At 49.3% G+C, this 18,947-nt stretch overlaps 1 protein-coding gene across 1 annotated transcript; it reads left to right on the top strand.

The window, feature by feature from the left end:
- Positions 1-13,813: 13,813 nt before the first annotated feature.
- LOC105074349 (uncharacterized) lies at positions 13,814-18,910 on the top strand. The gene is made up of 7 exons (XM_010961886.3): positions 13,814-14,049; positions 14,297-14,332; positions 16,579-16,716; positions 16,805-16,847; positions 16,936-16,973; positions 17,193-17,245; positions 17,322-18,910. The coding sequence occupies exons 1-7, from the start codon at positions 14,016-14,018 to the stop codon at positions 17,433-17,435; spliced, it is 456 nt and encodes a 151-aa protein (XP_010960188.1). The 5' UTR covers positions 13,814-14,015; the 3' UTR covers positions 17,436-18,910.
- Positions 18,911-18,947: the final 37 nt, after the last annotated feature.

Raw genomic sequence — 18,947 nt, forward strand, 5'->3', positions numbered from 1 at the left:
AACTCCACCCCAAGGCTGGGATGAAGCAGGCTGGATGGCGTCCCCTCCTAAAAGATGACGTCCAAGTCCTACACCACAGTACCTGTGACCGCGAGCTAATTTTTAAAGAGGTCCTTTGCAGGTGTGATGAAGGGTCTGGGGATGAGATCGTCCTAGATCACCCCAGTGGACCCCGATTCCAGCACCACGTGTCCTTAGGAGGAAAGACAGAGAGCAGAGGCGGACGCTATGTGAAGACAGAGGGCGGGGACTGGAGTGCTGCAGCCCAAACCCAGGAAAGCCTGACCCCCTCACCCACCCAAGCCACAAAAGGCAAGGGACTGAATCTCCCCCAGAGCCTCCGAAAGCTGCATGCCCCTGGCCCCAGCTTGAGCTTGGACTTCTGGCCTCTGGAACGGTTAGAGAATCCATTCATGTTGTTAAAAGCCATCTAGGAGATGGTAATTTGTTGCAACAGCCAGAGGAAACAAACATAATCTCGTTGCAGGGTTGGGGGTCGGGGGTGGTCCCAAGATGACTGCTGGGGCCAGTTTGGTCCGTCTGTTTTTTGTTTTCTGTTCAGCGGGAGGGAGAGAAGCACTTCTCCTTCGTTTGTCGAATTAGGTTATTACAGGTCACATGCTCATCTCAGAACTCATAAAAGCCCCTCTGCCGCCCCCCCCACCCCCGGCCCCAGCCCCAGGAATGTCAGGAGGTAAGGACTTCAAGCAGGGTTTCCCAGCCCCAGGGCCTCTATCCTACGGGGCAGAGTAATTCCTTGCGTGGGTGAGGGGGGCACATGGGGCGCTGTCCCATGCATGGTAGGGTGCTGAGCAGCAGCCCTGGTCCCTCCCCACTGGACACCAGTGGCACCTCCGACCCAGCTGTGACTACCAGAACTGTTTGCAGACATGGCCAGATGCCCCCCGGGAGGGAAAAGGCACTTTCAGTTGGGAACCATCGACAGAGGCAGGTTCGGGGCCATGTGCCTGGGGTTTGCCTGCCTTAGCCAGCCCCGCTCGACCAGCATGAAGAGCGTCGTGGCCCCGGCTGCAGTCAGCCCAGCCCGGCCCGCAAAACAGAGCCGGGAGAAAGGTCTATTTGCATATGCATTCACAGGCTGCCAGCCCCAGGCCCAGCCCGCCTGGCCTTGAATACAGATGGGCCACCTCCCACCGCCGCTGCTTGGGGCCTTCAGGGCACCCAGCAGGGCAGGAGGCACCCTGAAGCTTCCAAGAGCAGACTCCAGGACCACTGCTCCCCGGCCCATTGGGAGGTGCAGGCACCAGCTCAGTGGCAAACACTCAAGCGAACTCTCTATCTAAACAGCCGAGTCTCAGAGAGAACACCGATGGCTGTTTGGCAAACCCCCATCCCTCTTTTTTTGTGAGGAGCCTTGGAAGAAAACATGCAGACAGGGCTTCCGACCACGGTGGAGGCCGACCTCCCTTGGCCTCGCATGGATAAGAGGGCACTTTGGGTTCTGCCCTACTTTACAGAAGAGCAGAGACAGCCTCGGGGAAGTTACGGAACTTGCCGGAGAAGAGGAAGAGTGGAGATTGCAACATGAGACAGCCTGGGCCCTCTGGGCAATGGGGTTATCAGCCACCTGCTCAGTGGTCACCGATAAGGAAGTGACACTTCCCAGGATGCGAGAAAGAGGGCAGACTTGGGTCAGGAATCAAGAATAGAGAGCACTAGCTAGAAAGAGAAAGAAAAACGCCATATGATATCGCTGACACATGCAATTTAAAAAAAGGACACAAATGAACTTTTCTATAAAACAGAAACAGACTCACAGGGAACTTATGGTTACCAAGGGGAGAGGGGATGGAAGGGATAAATTGGGAATTCGAAATTTGCACCTCTTGGGGAGTGACGGAAATGTTAGCTATCTTGCTTGTGGTGGTGGTTTCATGGGTGCCTACCTCTATCAAAATTCATAAAATTGCACACCTGAAGTATGTGTAGTTTACTGTACAGGAACCATATGACAATAAACGTGTTTTAAAAAAAGAACAGGGAGTCACTATTGTCTGCTGATTAATATTATCAGCCAAAATGACAACTGGCCAGAGATGCAAGCCAGCCCACGGCCTGGAGGGTAGAGGACCCCTGGGAGCCCCACCCAGGCAACTGGAACGGAGACATTCCCATTTCAAATGCTTTCCTAGGAAATGCTCAGAACCTCTCTGAGCCTGCACTTGCTTGGCTGTAAAGCAGGGATAATACTGCCTCCCAGGGTTCCAGTGAGGATGAGCTGAGAGCAAGGACCTAATGCATAAGCATGGTATCTGACCTCGCTTTTGCCACCGCGCAGACTGAGGCTTGTTATCTTCCTCATCTCCAGCTCGCCCTCCACTCAACTTAAAACTATGGTGCAAAAGAATACGAAAAAATACACGAAAAAAATATTTTTATATATATGCACACATGACTAGGACATTGTGCTGTACACCAGAAATGTACACGCTGTAACTGACTATACTTCCATTAAAAAAAAAAAAAGGCAGTAGCTGAGTTTTCCTCAGGCCAAAGGTCCTCCCACCCACACCCAGGCTGCTGACGATTGTGGCACTTCCTATAAGGTGACCTGCAGCTTACAAATCCCTTCAGAGGCTTTTATCGCCAACCCATACCCGGGAGGTAGGGATCATCGGCTCCATTCTACAGATAAGAAAACTGAGGCACGTGGAGACAAAAAGCCAGGACCCACTGCAAGCACGCAGTCCTCTGGGAAGTTTTAGAGCCTCAGTTGAGAAAGGTCCCTGGACCCTGAGACAAGTGCAGGACTAAGAGCAAACCAGGGGGGCTCTGAGCACTCTCCCCTCCGCCCCCTCCCTCCCTGGTCCTCTGGCCCAGCTGCGCCTGAGCCTTCGCAGCCGGCAGGCAGCACGGAGAAGCCCCGGTGGAATTGCAGCCCCGGCACACTCGTGAACACTGCTCAAGTGTGGGACTGCTTGTTGCTCCAAATAGGAGGAAATTTCAATGTCATCCAAAGGGCCTTTCAGTCTCTTTCCGTTAAAAACTTCCCGTTCCCCGGCAAGGGTTTCGGCAGGGGTGCGGCGCCTCCAGTCACCCCTCCAGCGCTAGACTTAAGACTGATGACTCCGCAGGAGAGAAACTTTTCTGGGGTCCGGCGATTCGGAGCGGGACAGGAACACGCCTCCAGCACTTAAGCCGAGAATCACCACCCAAAACCGCACTGCGGGTGGGCCCGGGGTCTCCCAGCCCGGAGTCCGGGTGCCAGCTGGAGGGGGATGTCTGCAGTGGCGGCCGCCCCCGGGGAAGGCGCTGTGCGCCCCGGGTCCGCTGCCCCGCGGCGGGCGCCGTCCTTACCGTGCAGGCCGTCGGGGATGCTTCGGTGATGCGGCGGCGCCGACAGGTCGTCCAGGGAGCTGCGCGTGGCGACGGCCTTGCGGTCGGGGGGCCTGTGCAGCCCGGGGGCAGCAGCGGGGCCGGGGCGTGGCGGCGCTGGTCCGGGCTGCAGCCGCTGCCGGCGCTCCACGTGCCGCCGCCGGTGCCCACGTCGCGGGTCCCCGCGTCCCCCGCGCCCCTCGTCCAGCAGCGACACCAGCTCCTGGGGCCCCAGCCCTCCAGGCGCGGCCCGAGCGGGCCACCTCGTGCCACACGGCGCCGGCCCGGCGGCCCGAAGCGCTGCCCCTCGCGCGCCTCCTGCCGGTCGTCGTCGAGGGAGCAGCAGAGCTCGCGCCGCGCGTGGTCGTCGGCCTGCAGCCGCCGCTTCGCGCCCTCGAGGCGGCGGGTCTCCAGTAGGCGCTGCCGCGGCCGCCGGCTCCCGCGTCGGGCCCACCTTCCCGGCCCGCGCGCCGCAGCCGCCGCGCCGGCCCCGCCTCGTCTGGCTCCTCCGACGCCCAGGCCGCCGCCGCCGCCGCCGCCGCCGGGGGCTTCGCCGTGACGGGGTCGGCAGCCGAGCGCCGCCCGCGCCTGCGCTCCCCGGGCCGCGGCTCCGGGGGGCGGGTCCGCGCCGCCCCGCCCCGCGCGCCCTCGCGCAGCGCCCGCCCGCCCGGGAGGCCGCGCGCGTCGTCCCGAGGCTGGGCGAGCGGGGACCGCGGCTGCGCCGGCCGCCGCCCTGCAGGCGGGGGCCGCACGGACAGTCTGAGCAGAACCATGGGACAGACAGAACGAGTGCTTCAGGCGGGCCTAGCGTTGTGTGGAAAGCGCCACCGGAAAGAGGGAAGTGTGAGAACAGTAAAAAACAAACAAACAAACAAACAAAAAAACCCAAAACCAAAAAACACACGGATCAGAGCGCTGACTGCAACCTTGGAAATGTAAGTCTCCATCGAGAGAGGAAAATTGGAATTAGAGGGGAGAAGTACCTTTTGTACACTGCATGGTTAAGGGGGAAAACGAAAGAAAGAAAAATCAAGATTTTGCAAGAAAAAGGAAAAAATAAAACCAAGGACCTAAACCTCTTGTATTAGAACCACCTAGTAAAAAGGTGTACTTCACAACCCTGACAGCAGAGGGCATCCTAGTACTAACAACTTTACAAGAGCGATGACGGACGTTAAATATTTAGGAATCCTTCGAAGGAGAAATGTGCATATTTACCCCAAAGCACGAGCCCTGTTCCTAGAAGTACACAGTCGCAAACGGTATTTATCAAACACTGCCCCCAAAATAAAGCTGAAAAATGAGAATCCGAAAATTCACTTGACAGACACCTAAGAGCAGACGCTAGGTCACGCGCTTAACAGTACGTGCAACATTTTAAGGAACTGCAGGACTGTTCTCGACCCAAGTTCACAGCAATATTATTCAAACAACCAAAAGGTGGCAGCAAGCGACGTGTCCATCATCAGATTAACAAAATATGGTCTATCCATGCAATGAAATACGTAACTGTAAGAAAGAAGGAAGCTCTCGCACACGCTGTAACACGGACAAACCTGGAAAACATTGCGCTAAGTAGAATTGCCACCTGGAAATATATTCGTGGAATGCTTTTTCTTTATTTAAGGAGGGCAGACGCTTGAACTAGGCAAAATAATGCAGTTTTTTTTTTAAGTATATGCAGGAGAAAAACTTCAGAATTTTATGAATGGCCTTAAAAAAAGTACAAAATGTAGCTTGAGCTTTTCAGTGGAAGATGTCATCTTCCGGGGGTAGAATGCCAATGATGTACCTACAAGTGGGGGTGTGAATTCGCCTCTTATGACTTGCTGGGTTTTCTAAAAAAAAAAAATTTATTACTTTTGTTTCATGTGTTTAAGACTGTTGTCTCCAGGGAAGGGTATAGCTCAACTCATAGAGTGCATGCTTAGCATGCACGAGGTCCTGGGTTCAATCCCCAGTATCTCCTCAAGAAAGAAAGAAAGAAACCTAATTACCTGCCCCCCCATAAAACTTTTGTCTCCATTCCTGCATATATGTGTATGGTATGTATGTATATATGTATGTGTTTACATCCATTAAACATAAACTTATTGGAAAAAAAAAAACCCTTATGCTATGTGAAATAAGGCAGGCACAAAAGGACAAAACGTGTATGATTCACTTACATGGGATATTTAGAGAACTCGGAACTCAAGCTCCTAGAGACAGAAAATTGAATGGTGGATGGAGGAGTGGAGTCCTGGGGATTTGGTGCTAGGACTGGAGAAGTAGGGCTTAGCATCTCCAGCCTGCACTCAGGTGGTGGTGGGGAGCTTGTGGGAGGCTCTGGCCACCACACTGGCACCAAAACCTGGGAGCTTGTGGTGAGGTCTGAAAGCAAGCATGAGGGCAGTTACACATTAAAAATAAGAGGTTACTCCTCCCTGTTGGCAATTAAGAGAAGAGATGTGTCTCTTCCAATTTCTTAGAGGATTTGCTTTAGAAAACTTGTAGGATGCACAAGGTCCTGGGTTCAGTCCCCAGTAACTCCATTAAAAAAGAAACCCACCTAATTATCTCTTCCCAAAATAAAAAATATGAAAATGAATATGTGTGACTGAACTATTATGCTGTACACCAGAAACTGACACGACATTGTAGACCATACTTCAGTTAAAAAAGATATCTTCTGGAAAAGAAAACAGAAAACTTGTAGGTTCTTTCTCTGTCTCTCTGAAATGTGTGCAAATCTCTTTAGAAAGTAAGCAAGCCCCTTGCCACCTTTATTACCGAGGAATGTCTTTCTCAAGGATCAGGGAGCATCTCTGGAATGACAGCACTGGGGGAGGTGGCAGTCCTAGCCCCAGTTTCTGAAGGAGCGCAGGAGCCCAACTCCACACTGCGTGAAGATGCGAGTGGTTGGTTTTCCCTCTGCGTAAAGCCAGCTGGCTGTCACAGGTGGCCACCCTAACTACCAGGCAGATTTAGGATGAACTATGATGATAGAGTGCTGTTGAGTCCTCTGACTTGGAGACTACGGTTTATCTTGAGAACATGTAGGTAATGAGTGGTATGTGCTCGGCCAGATATATAAAGGGGGTGATGGGAAGTCTTCCCATCTCTCTTCCCTCTTACACACACCATGAGGGACCCCCCGGGGCAGGATCTCCCTGTTGGTATCCACTCAGTTTACAGGTTCAGACCCAGCAATGCCCCCCTCGAATGTGACCTATGAATATGCATGCACGCCCACAACATGATTGGTAAGAGAACTGCTGATTGCCTTTGCACAAGAACAACGATTGCATTTCTTTAATACAGAAAGGCTGGAAACAGCGTAAAAAGCCAGCAGTCTGGGTCATCCTAAGCAAATAATGGTGCATCCATTCCTATTCCAAGGAGAGGACTATCTTGCAGCCGTTAGTCAGCACAAACACTAGTTTGCTGTTACTATTTTTAAACACGTCATCTGGGAGAGAAGTTCAGCGAGGACGCAGTGGAATGTGGGTGGACGGACAGATGTACCTGGACCGCAGTCAGCGTGAGCGCTGTGGCCCCTGCGGTGTGAGTGCTGCCGCTGACGCCTTGATCATGGTTTGTGAGACCCTGAGCAGAAAACCCATACTATTCCTGGGCTTTTGACCTACAAAACTGTGAGCTCATAAATGGAGAATGTCTAAAAGTTTGAGATAATTTGTTATGTAGCCACAGAAAACTGATAAACAGACCTACCAAGAGGAAAACGCAAAGGTATTAAAATGGCCAGAAAGGTCCAAGAATCTGCACTCCTCGCCTCACTGTTCCTTCAGTAATATCACCGCCTACTCTGTCCAGTGATGAAGGAACTTCTGCTTTCCAAAGCCTCCTGGTGCCCTGCCAGTTCAATTCACATTGGCTGTTCCCTCTGTTTTAGAATGTTTGTCCCTGAGAGCTCCACCTGGCCTGGTCTATAATGTTCTTGAAGTCTTTATGAACAGATCACGTTCTCACTGTGGAATTCATGGCCACCCCATTTATATATCAAATGACACATGAGTACCGCCTGACAGACCCTTTCTGTACCCATTCCTGCTTTGCATTTTTCACCCAGCATGAAATGACATTGCATACCAAGATTTAAATGAATAATCACTTGGGAGATTGCAGTTCCCCACCAACTCAAGCTGTATGAGGACAGGGACTTTGTTTGACTTTTAAATCCCAATATTCTAAACCTTTTAGAATGATTCTAAAATTCTAAATGAACTCTATTTAGAATTCGTTCAGAATCTATTTGGAATTCTAAAGTTACTCTGAAACTTAGAATGATGCACGGTACATAGTAATTATTCAATAAATATTTCTTGAATGAAGGAGTGGACTGCTCTGTGGGGTTTTGGTTGGGAGTTAACGCAGATAATACACACCTTGTGCCTGTAAGAATTCTTTAAAGATTGTAACATCTTGATAAATGATTCCTAGGGACTAGGGTTAATATTCAATTGAGAAAAGATGTTCTGACAAACGAGACTCCCTCACCACGGCCTGTGAAGAGCTGACTTGGGGGTGAGGTCTTCTGTTCCCCATGAGGAGAGATTCACCCCAAACTCCAGTGGAACCAACCAAGGACTCTTTGGAGACGTAATTAAGTTAAGGATCTCGAGATGGTCTTGCGTTATCTGGGTGGCCCCTAAGTCCAAAGGCAAGTGTCCTTAGAGGAGACCCAAGGGGAGAACGGGAGGCATGTGAAGGTGGAGACAGAGACCGGAGGGCTGCAGCCACAAGCAAGGAGCTCCCGGGGCACCCGCAGCTGGAAGAGATGAGGGATCCGTTTTCCGCGAGACCCTTTGGAGGCAGTGCTGTCCTGCAGGCACCTTGATTTCAGACTTCAGGTCTCCACCAGAGGAATAAACGTGAGAGAATAAATTTCTGTTGTTTAAAGCCTCTAGATGTGTGGTAAGTTTGCTGGCGAGCACAGGAGACTAACAAGTTTAGGAGGCTGGGGCTAGCAGCTGAGGGAGTCAGCCTGGTTGGGGGACTTACAAGCCCGGTCCTTTGCGCCGGTGCCAAGGTCTCGGGCTGCAGCTGTCTGGGTTAACTGTGCACGCAACGCTTCCCGGATACATCCAGCCTCTGCTAAAGTTGATGTGGCCCTTGTGTTTATTTGACACTATGTCCTTTAGTGGTAATTAGAACCAGAGAATGCCCCAAATAAGACTTCCATCCAGTAACTTGGGAACGTGGCCTCAGCTATGGGGACAACCGGGGGTACTCCAGGTAAGAAATAGAGTAGGATTGTTACCTACGTCTGTCTCCAGAGGCAATGCTTTTCCCCTTGACCAGTAGCTGTCTCCCTAGAGAAGAGGAGAGGGTGGAAGACAGCAGGCGTCATCAGGAAACAAGCCGCCAGGTTTCTGCCTTTTCTGTGTCCAAAATGGCTTTCCTCTCTCCTGGCTTGTGAAGGCGTGTGGGGAACTCCCTGCCGTCCAGATGCCGGGGATGCGGTGGTGGAAGAAGGCATGGGTGGTGATCTCGTTTTTGCTGAGGGAGCTCCTCCTGAGGTCTCATCAGCCTCAGGTGCAAGTGTTTTTGGACAAAGAGGGACCAGGATCCTTGTGGGTAGGGATGTGTTCACTATTTAGTGCCCAGATACTTTGATTCAGATAAAATCCTGAAAGAGAGCGAGCGAGAAAGAGAAATCAAGCTGGCTATGGAGTCCCTTTGCCTTCCCCTGTCTTCCCACCATGTGGCTCTACCCGGGCACTGGCACCTGGGGGCCAGACCTGGGGCTGGGCTGCAGGGGGTGTGGACATGGAGGCTGGCCATGTGGTGGTATCCAGGGTCCACGTGTGCGGGCCTGGCCGGGATGTTCTGTGTGGGGCGTGCCCTCCCGTGTCCCTACCCCCACCAAGACTCACCAAGACACAGCAGGAGACTGAGCCCGGAGGGCATGGTCCTGCCTCCATCAGGCCCTCCTGGTCCAGCACGGACAGAGGAAGGGGCAGGGCATGGCCAGTGGAGGCTGCACAGGACGGGGACGAACTGCAGCCCAGGAGCGGTGCCCTTCTCCACGCCCTGCCCTACACCGCCTGGGCAGACATGTCAGCCTGCTCAGGCCTTCCCTTTTGCAACCCCTGAGCCAGACAGAAATGTGGGAGATAAGCAGTCTGATCAGATAGATGTCACTTAAGTTTGTCTGCGGTTTCTGAGGTGACAGGAAGAAAAAAGTAAAGGCTTAAACATAGAATGACTCAATGCTTGTCAAGTCCTATTAAGTGAAAGGGAGGGAGACCTGCAGATTCAAACGAGGAAATGAGAACCAGGCAGATGTAACCTGCAGCTGGACACACCTCCACATGGCCAGCCTCCATGTCCACACCCCCTGCAGCCCAGCCCCAGGTCTGGCCCCCAGGTGCCAGTGCCCGGGTAGAGCCACATGGTGGGAAGACAGGGGAAGATAAAACTTGGGTGACAAGATCAATGCGTACAAGACGGAGTCCCTGACGTTATAGGAAGAGTGAAGAAATCCCATGAATTCATGCAACCTCAGTCTGGGGTCCTCTTCTAAAAGCTGTGACCTGTCACACTTCAAGTGACAACCTCTGTAGTGGATGTCCCCCAGCCATGGAAAAGTTTATATATGAACCTATGGATTATGTTCAAAAATATGTTTTTTGGGGAAATAATTAGGACAGCTTTATACATTTGTTACTTTGGACATGTGTTTCTAATTTTTAATTATTTTTCACTTTTTGTTTTATTGAAGTGTAGTCTGTTTACAATGTTGCACCAGAAATTGACACATTGTAATTTTTTTTTTTTTAATAATCAGGTTGACTCTTAAAATTTTTTTTAATGGAGGTTCTTGGGACTGAACCCAGGACCTCATGCATGCTAACCACGCGCTCTACCACGGAGCTATTACCCTGTCCCCACCACATGTTTCTAATTTTTAAGAAAACAAGTTCTGCTAGAGGTTAACTTTTAACAGTGCTTTACATTTAAAATACATAAGGGAGTCATTTGGTTTAGACTTATGTTCTAGAATAAAAGTGGGCCCAAAGGAATTGAAAGCAGGGGCTCAAACAGACACTTGCCCCATGTTCCCAGCAACCGTATTCACAACAGCCAAAAGGCGGAAGCAACCCAAGTGTCCGTCCACAGGTGAATGGATAAGCTAAGTGTGGCATATACACGCAATGGAATAGCACTCAGCCTTAAAAAGGAGTGAAATTTTGGCACATTCTACAACATGGATGAACCTTGAAGATACTAGGCTAAGTGAAAGAAACCAGACACCGAAAATAACATATTGTATGATTCCATTTATATGAAATATTTCGAACAGCCAAGTTCATAGACAGAAGATTAGGAATGACCATGGGCTGTGGGGAGGGAGACTGGGAGGGGGTGGCTCATGCTTAATGGTTACAAATGGTTCTGCTTGGGGGCGATGAAAAGTCTTGTAAAGAAATAGAAGTGATGGTTGCACAACATTGTGAATGTACTTAAAGCCACATTTAAAAATGGACAATTTTATGTTATATATATATTAGTCCAATTAAAAAAGGAACCAAAGTGTAGAGAAGTTTTCTAAATTTGTCATTGTTGGAAAACAGAGGAGAGCCTGAGAGTCAGTGTGTTTTAAGTGTAACTGATTACAATGCAGTGACTGGTCCTAAGCACCTAAGTTTGCTCGCCAGATGCACGTGGATGGCCTCAGTGAGAGCCCTGAGCCTGCTACATTTTCTAAATGCATTTGAAAATATTTAAGACACTTTAATTCAGTTCACAACGGGCAGTGATTGACAGGGAGGCATTTTTGTCTGGACTGGCGCTACTTGGTGAGTTCATTGAAGGGAGATGTTATTTCTCTGTCTAGCTTTGTAATTAAACTTCTTAAAGTGCTCACAACTGACACATAAATCAACATTATAAACAACACCTTCCTAAAACTACATCGTCACTAAAACTCCCAAAGTTCGGTAGAATAGTAAATCACAAGTTGAACAAACTCAGTTTAAGAAAATGTACTGGGAATGGAAGACTATAGTAGTCGAGGGGGTGGGCCGCCGGCTTGCTCTCTTTACAATGTGTGCAACGGAATTAAGATTTTGCAACAATTAAAAAAAAGGTTTTATAACAAGTGTGGCATTCATGCTTCTTAAAACTATCTCCTATAGTATAGTGTGATACAGGAAGAAGACCCTTTAGCAAGAGAAATGCGGAACGAGTCACAAATCCCCTTGACGGCAAACTAAACCAAAACGCTCCAGGAAGGACAATCACGTCAAATACCCCAGGACTGAGCAACGTTGCCGCCCCCGCCATCGACGCCTCGGCCGGAGTCTTACTTTCTGCTTGTTCTGATCTAACATCAAACAAAAATCTTTACTGAGATGGTATTGACATAGAATATTGTAAGTTTAGGTGTATAATTGATACACAAATATATCGTAAATGATTCCCACAGTAAGGTTACTTATCATATCCATCACCTTGCATAAGTTCCTTTTTTTTTTTTTTTTTTTTTGTCGTGGTGAGAACACTTAAGATCTGCTTTCTTGGGGAGAGGGTGTAGCTCAGGGGTAGAGCACATGCTTAGCATGCACGAGGTCTTGGGTTCAATCCCCAGTCCCTCCACTAAAATAAATAAACTAACTAATATATATAAAATAGATAAACAACAAGTTTATACTGTATAGCACAGGGAACCATATTCAATATCTTGTAGTAACTTATGGTGAAAAAGAATATGAAAACTAATATATGTATGTTTCTATATGACTGAAGCATTGTGCTGTACCCCAGAAATGGACACATTGTAAATTGGCTGTACTTCAATAAAAATATATTAAAAAATAAATAAACCTAATTACTTCCCCCTGCCAAAAATACTAATATAACGAGATAATAAATAAAAATATTTTAAAAGAGAAACTAAAAAAAGATCTACTCTCTTAGCAATTTTCAAGCATTGTTAACTATACACATTATGTTGGTGACTGCAGTCAACAATTAGGACCCCAAAACGTACCCATCTTATAACTGGAAGTTTGTGCCCTTTACCCACGTCTCCCCATTTCCCCCACCCCCAGCCCCTGGTAACCACTCATCTACTCTGTTTCCACAAGCTTGGCTCTTTAAGATTCCACTTATAAGTGATGTCACGCAGTAATTGTCTTTCTCTGTGTGACTTATTTCACTTAGTATAACGCCCTCGAGGTCCACCCGTACTGTCACAAATGGCAGAACTTCCTTCTTTCTCATGGTTGAATCTCTCTCTCTCACATATTCCTCACCTGGTCATCTGCAGGTGGATTGCTTCCACATCTTGGCTGTTGTGAACAATGCTGCAATAACCATAAGCAGGCAGGTATCTCTTTGACACCTTGTTTTTGCCTCCTTTGGATACACGCTCAGGAGTGGGATGGCTGGGTCATATGGCAGATCTATTTTTAATTTTTTCAGGAACCTCCGTACTGTTTTCCACAGCAGCTGCGCCAATTTACATTCCCACCAACAATGCACCCAGGTTCCCTTTTCTCCACATCCTCACCAACGCTTTTTTTAAAAAACGCAAAACATAATTAATTAGTTTTCAGCTAACAAGAACCACATGCATGTATTCCTAAAATTATATTATGTCCTCCCGTTCAGTTATAATAACGATTGTATATTAGCAAACACCTGAAGGTTTTGTTGACTGAGTTTCATAAACAACAGTACAGGATAATAAAACCATTCATTTCAAATTTCTTCATTCGAAAGAACAATGTAGATCACTAATCCATTATTCTGTCTTGCCAAAAAACAATTAAGAGAAAAGCTTTATGAAGATGGCTTTCTGAAAGACTGTCTTCCAAGTTAGAATCCCAGGTTGGCACAAATAAAATTCTCTCTTTCTCCTTTAGATTGACTGTTGATTAATTTTTTGTCAACAGATCAGAACCATTTTCAGAGAAGAAAAGATATATACTTTTCCTTTTATGAAAAAAGCCAGTGTAAGATATCAAATATTCAAGAACTTACTTATTTCTCAGATTAAAGGAAGGTCATTAAAGGAAGATTGTCCCAAGCAAATTAAAACACTCATTTCTAGTGAGTTGAGATTAGGGTCCCCATCAGAGATTTTTGGTCAGGACATAATCCTTGGAATGTAGTAATTCAGGGAAAATTTCTCTCGGACTTGGTGGAATCTTTTCATACCCACTATTACTGCGGAGAATCCGCATCCGACAAAAGAACTGGTCTTTCAGGCATCTTTGCGGCTCCACGTTGCTCTCCATGAAATCCTCAAGCTGGATTTAGGTCTGCGACACCGTGTGTAATTGTTTTACATATTACAGTCTGCATATTAGATTCAGTCTTTTCTAACTGCATTTCCCCTCCTTCTTTTTGGGTAAAACTTCCTTCAGTTCTGTACATAAACAGGTCACTGTTTACGTGCATGAGTTACACAAGTCTCCCGCGTCTCTGTGGCTGTGAGCTCACAGCGGGAGCCCACAGAGTAACTCGCGCCCAGCCGGGCTGGGCTGGAAGGTGGAACCCCGTCTTGCACAAGCAGCAGTTCCTCTTTCTGCTTCGCAGGGGGTGTCGTCACTCTGCGGCAAGGGGTTAAAGCCCCCGGCTGCGCCGTCCGTGCCCGCCGCCTGGGAACGCTGTCTGCCCGGCTGGCTGTGCGGTGTGGAGGGGGCGCTGTGCGCAGAGGCGCGGCCATGGCCCCGGGGGTCGTCCTCATGCTCGGACTCGGTGAGTCCTGCAGGGGAATTTGTGTGGGAGGCCGGAGAGGGAAGAGGATAAAGTGAGGTCCGTGACCTGGGTTCCGCTCGTGGGAGTCCTCCTCCGCGGGGCCCTGAGACTAGTGAGTTACAGGAAGATGACCACTTTTAGGGCTACTTTCCTTCAGCTTGGCCTAAGTCCGGTGCCTTGAGTTCGGGTGTCTGGAAATCGTTGTCTTACTGGGAGACATCCCTTACCAAGTCTTTCTCTATTTTAGCGTTCTGCCTGGACCAAAGGATTTGGGCACAGACTGGTGAGTGTTTCCTTTTTTCCGCCTAGACAGCTGAGCGGGGCTGAGCGAACTGCAGAATGAGCTTGAGTAGCCTTGAAAGAACCCCAGCCTGCAGCCTGCACCAGCCCCTCATTTACACTCTTTGTATTTTTTTATATTTTAATTCTTCACCATTAGGCCAGTCTTTGGTGGAAAACCCCTCCCCTTCTCTAGAAAGCTTTCCCACCCCCAGCTCTTCCCTATCGACACGACACGGATGAGTCAAGAAGAGAATGCTCAGGTTTCACAATAATGCTGAAAGGGAACACAGTAGGAGTCGGCATTCACAACGCGGGACGCAGAGAGCTGGGCGCTTCGCACGGCCCCAGAGCGCCCTGTGCGTGCGGGGCCGGGGCCGTCAGTGGCGGGTATGTTGCGTGCCCCCTGTCATCGCCTCAGCTGCTCCCAGCTCTCTCAGCTTTGGAAGGTCTGCCCACAAGGATGGCACTCTTGTTCAGGAGATGCACTGGAGGTAAAACGAAGCCTCCAACATTTGCTGGTTCTGTAACATTTTGCAAGCAGTTTCCTGCACTGGAGCCCAAGTTCCTTCTTTCCAAAATGAAATAATAACAGAGTGTTGCATCGGGTAAGATACAGTTGCGTGTCGAGCTCAGACAGCAGCGCTTTGCCCAGATTAGAGACCATGGTATACTGTTAACAATTGCTAGGTGACATTTATTGAGGTTTTCCCATTGCCAAGTGCCATTCTCAGTTTTTGCACATATTATCTCATTTGAATCATATTAACTCCACCAAAAGGTAAGTTAGTTTTTTCATATTCCAGGTATATTGAGCCCTAGATGTGACCTCTACATTGTACTATGTGCCTAGCATAGGTTTTTAATTAATTGAAATATAATATTACATTAGTCTCAGGTGCACTATATAATGATCTGCCATTTGCATGCACTATGAGATGGTCACCACGCTAAGGCTAGTGGCCGTCTGTTCCCGTACAAAGTCACGCTGTTGTTATTGAGCATGTTCCTCACGCCGCCTCCTGTTTCCCCACGACTCATTACAGACCTGGAGGTTCGTGCTTCTTAGCCGCCTTCACCTGTCTCACCCCCACCTCCCTTCTGGCAGCCACCTGTTTATTCTCTGGTTCTATAAATCCGGTTTCGTTCTGTTTTATTTGTTTTGCTCTTTAGAGGCTACATATAAGTGACACCACAGATTATTTGTTTTTCTCTGTCTGACTGGGTGGACTAAAGGTGATCTCCTTCAGCCCCACGCATCTGCTAATGACTGTAAGCTTGCCACTCACTCCAGCAAAAAATGCTCCTGTGAGTTTCAAATCCAATGAATCATTTAACATCTACTCAGAGACCTAATGAGAAGCTCAGTAGAACCTTTCCCCAGCACATCTCAGAACCTCCTCCTCATACTGGTCTTCTTTTTCAGTGGATGCCATCCATCCCTTCCAATGACCAACTCACTGAGAATGGTATTTGCTGTTCCCCTTTCCTCTCAGTGCCCACCTACTCCGTTACCAGATCGCAAAGCTCACCATTTCCATCCTCAAAAAACTCTGCGCGCTCATTCCCTTTTCCTTCCATCATCATCACTTTGTCATTACACAATCACCTGTCACCTAACTGCCGGTGGCATGTTCCCTAATTGTCGCTCCACTTTCCAGCTGGCCCCTTAAATCCATTTATCACACTGGAAATCCAGTGATTAAAAAAAAATACAAGCCCATGGCTTGTCAATCCCTTTGCGGGTCATCATTGTATGTAGACTTAAACCCAGACTCTCCTCTATCCTTCCAACGTTTGGACCTTTGCTGATGTCTCCTGACCTTGCTGTCTTTACCGGGAGCCGTTCTTCCCTCATGTACTGTTTGTCCTTTCTGCGTGTGGGTCTCACAAAACTCCCTCTCGCCTCTGCGTTTGTGTGTGTTGTTCCCTCTGCCTGGAAGGCTGTTCGCCTGGTACTCCTGAGACCTGGCTGTATCTTAGCCTCCAGGGACCATCTCCCAAAGAAATTGCTCTTATGATGCACGGTAAATAGCTTTATCATAATTCATCTCAGTTCACAGAAAAGTAAAGACTTTAATAGTGTGTTGGTTCATATGTCTAGACTCTATTGCTGAGTAGGTTTACTACGGTTTCCAGAATAGCCAATAACACCTCATACATGGAAGGCACACAATAAATACTCATTAAGTGGATGAATTAATCCAATAGGAGATCAATAACAGATCTTCACTGTTTACTGATTCCTAGATCTACCTGAAATCTACCGAGACCCTCCGGAGAATGGGTCCCTCCCCATCGTGATTGGGACGTCCGTCATCTCTGTCCTCCCTCTACTCTTCCTCCTTCTCTTTCTCCTCTGCTGGTGCTGGTGTCAAGCCAAACACAGTACGTCCTGGAGGGGGAAGGGGTAACTTGGGAGGAGAGTGGGGAGAGGCTTGGTGGGTCTGGGACTCTAATCACCGACTCTCTGCAGAGGCCGTTGATAGTGAGACGAAGAGCCAAGGGACCTACGACAGGTAGGAGAAATTGGACCCTCCCAATAGAAAACGCTGCTTCTGTCTGATTCCTCAGACCTCCCTTAATGCTCTGTCTCCTTTCCCTCAGCACCAGCCCCGGCATGGACTTCCCAGAAGAAACTCAATGTAAGAGGAGTGGGAAGGGGGGGCACTGGGGGTGAGGAAGGACGTATTCAGGGGAGGACAGAAGGCATCCTGGAAGGAGCGGAGAAGGGGGGGCAACCTTGCTGGCTGTGATGTCACAGCCCTTCCCTGATTTCAGTCATCCGTCTCTGAAACAGAGATGGCAGGACCGGGCAATGTGAGGGCACTCCCTGGAAGCCTGTCCTCTCTTCTTCCTTGCAGGCGAGGTCTCAGTGGACACCCGGCCCGAGGAGGACAGACAGATGGACACGCAGGTGAGTCTTTCCTCCTTCCCCGGTCCCTTCCCCACGTGCTCTCTTTTCACCTTACCTTGTGTGCTTGTGCTGACAGGCCCCCACAGAGCAAGGCAAACAGGAGGTGATCTCCGCCCAGCTACACCAAGATTCCTGTGCAGAGAACGTGGACCCACCATTCTCCGGCGCCCTTGAGGAGCCCCCAAGATAGCGCCGTGTCTGTGCCGACTCCATCTCGTCCTGAGTGCAGAGCCGGAGCTGGCGGAGGCGGGGTGGGGGGGGGAATCCAGGCCTCAAGGGCCCCTTAAGGAAGAAGAGGCTGCGTGAAGCGTCCCACTCATGAACCTCAATACCAGTCGTCTTCTCGGAGCTCCCCGAAGACTCAAGGATACAGAAGTCTTGTCAACTGTCAAGAAATTCTGGGACCCATCACATGTCTCTTAAGGGATTCCTGGTTCTTTGTACATTTACCCCCTCACTTGCTTACTTAACAAATGTTCACAGAAGTGGACTCTTTCTCTGGACCTGTGCTGAGGCTGCACATATTGGTAAGACATAGCTTCTGCTCTTAAGGAACTCCTGGTCCGCTGAGAGAGGCAGACCGCACGGTCTGGCCCTTGGAAAGCCACGAGGGCGTAACGTACAGGAGCAGGTGGAAGGGGGATTTGGGTCACCGGGCAGCATAGCTGTCCAGGCTCGTCCAAGGAGCACACACCGGTACCAAATACCAGGAGAAATCAAGAAGAAGTGAGGGTCAAACTGAGCAGGCGGAAGTTTCTAACGACATCTTGGTCCAACGTTCTAGGAGGTGCGGAGAGCTGAAGCCTTCAGAGCGGGAAAAACATGTGCCAAGCCAGAGGAGAATGACCTACTTGGCTCCCAGCACCCACGCTTCAGCTAGAAAAATACGTTTTCTTTCAAGCTCACATTTTCTTAACAGAATGGGACTAAAGCCGCACCTATTTCTCTGGCTTCTGTGGGAATCAAAAGAGAGAACGCTTGAAAAGTGAGTAGCATTAAAAAGAGATATTCATGCACCCAAGTTTATCTTGCCTTCTAAGTCCCAGAGAGCTGTAGCCCAATGTGACTGGGGGTGATCTTGCCCCCCAAAGGCCATCTGGCAACGTCTGGAGATGTTTTTGGCTGTCGCCGCTGGAGGGGACATGGTGCTAGCGACGCCTGGTGGATGGAGAACAAGGATGCTGGTAAACCTCCTATAATGCTCAGGACAGCCCTCCTGGACGCCAGCAGAGAATCACCCGGTCCTCAATGGCAACAGCGCCAAGGCTGGGACACCCTGATCTGACCCTTATAGTCTCTTCAGTCTCAGTTTCATGCGCACTTAATTCCAGCCACATCAGTCATTTTCCGGTTACTCCCCCGAGGATTTTGGGCACGCTGAATGTGCTGTGTAAATATGTCTTAGGATCAGGCGCAGCCTCGAATGTCGCCGCTCCAGAGCGAAGTCCCTTGGAACCATTCTATTGCAGAGACACATCAGACAATAGTCCGTCTCAGCAACTTGTTCAAAGCATCATAATGTCCACACATTTTCCCTTGGTAAGGGTCTCATTGGTGCAGCAACTCCCCATTCTCCCTCCCCGCAGCGCCCGATATCTTCCAGTCCACCCTCTGTCCCCACGAATTTGCCTACTCTGGATATTTCATATAAATGGAACCATACAACGTGCGGTCTTTTGTGTCTGGTTTATTTCACTCAGCG

The sequence above is a fragment of the Camelus bactrianus genome, chromosome 9 (assembly GCF_048773025.1).
Source record: "Camelus bactrianus isolate YW-2024 breed Bactrian camel chromosome 9, ASM4877302v1, whole genome shotgun sequence".
NCBI classification, from domain to species: Eukaryota; Metazoa; Chordata; class Mammalia; order Artiodactyla; family Camelidae; genus Camelus; species Camelus bactrianus.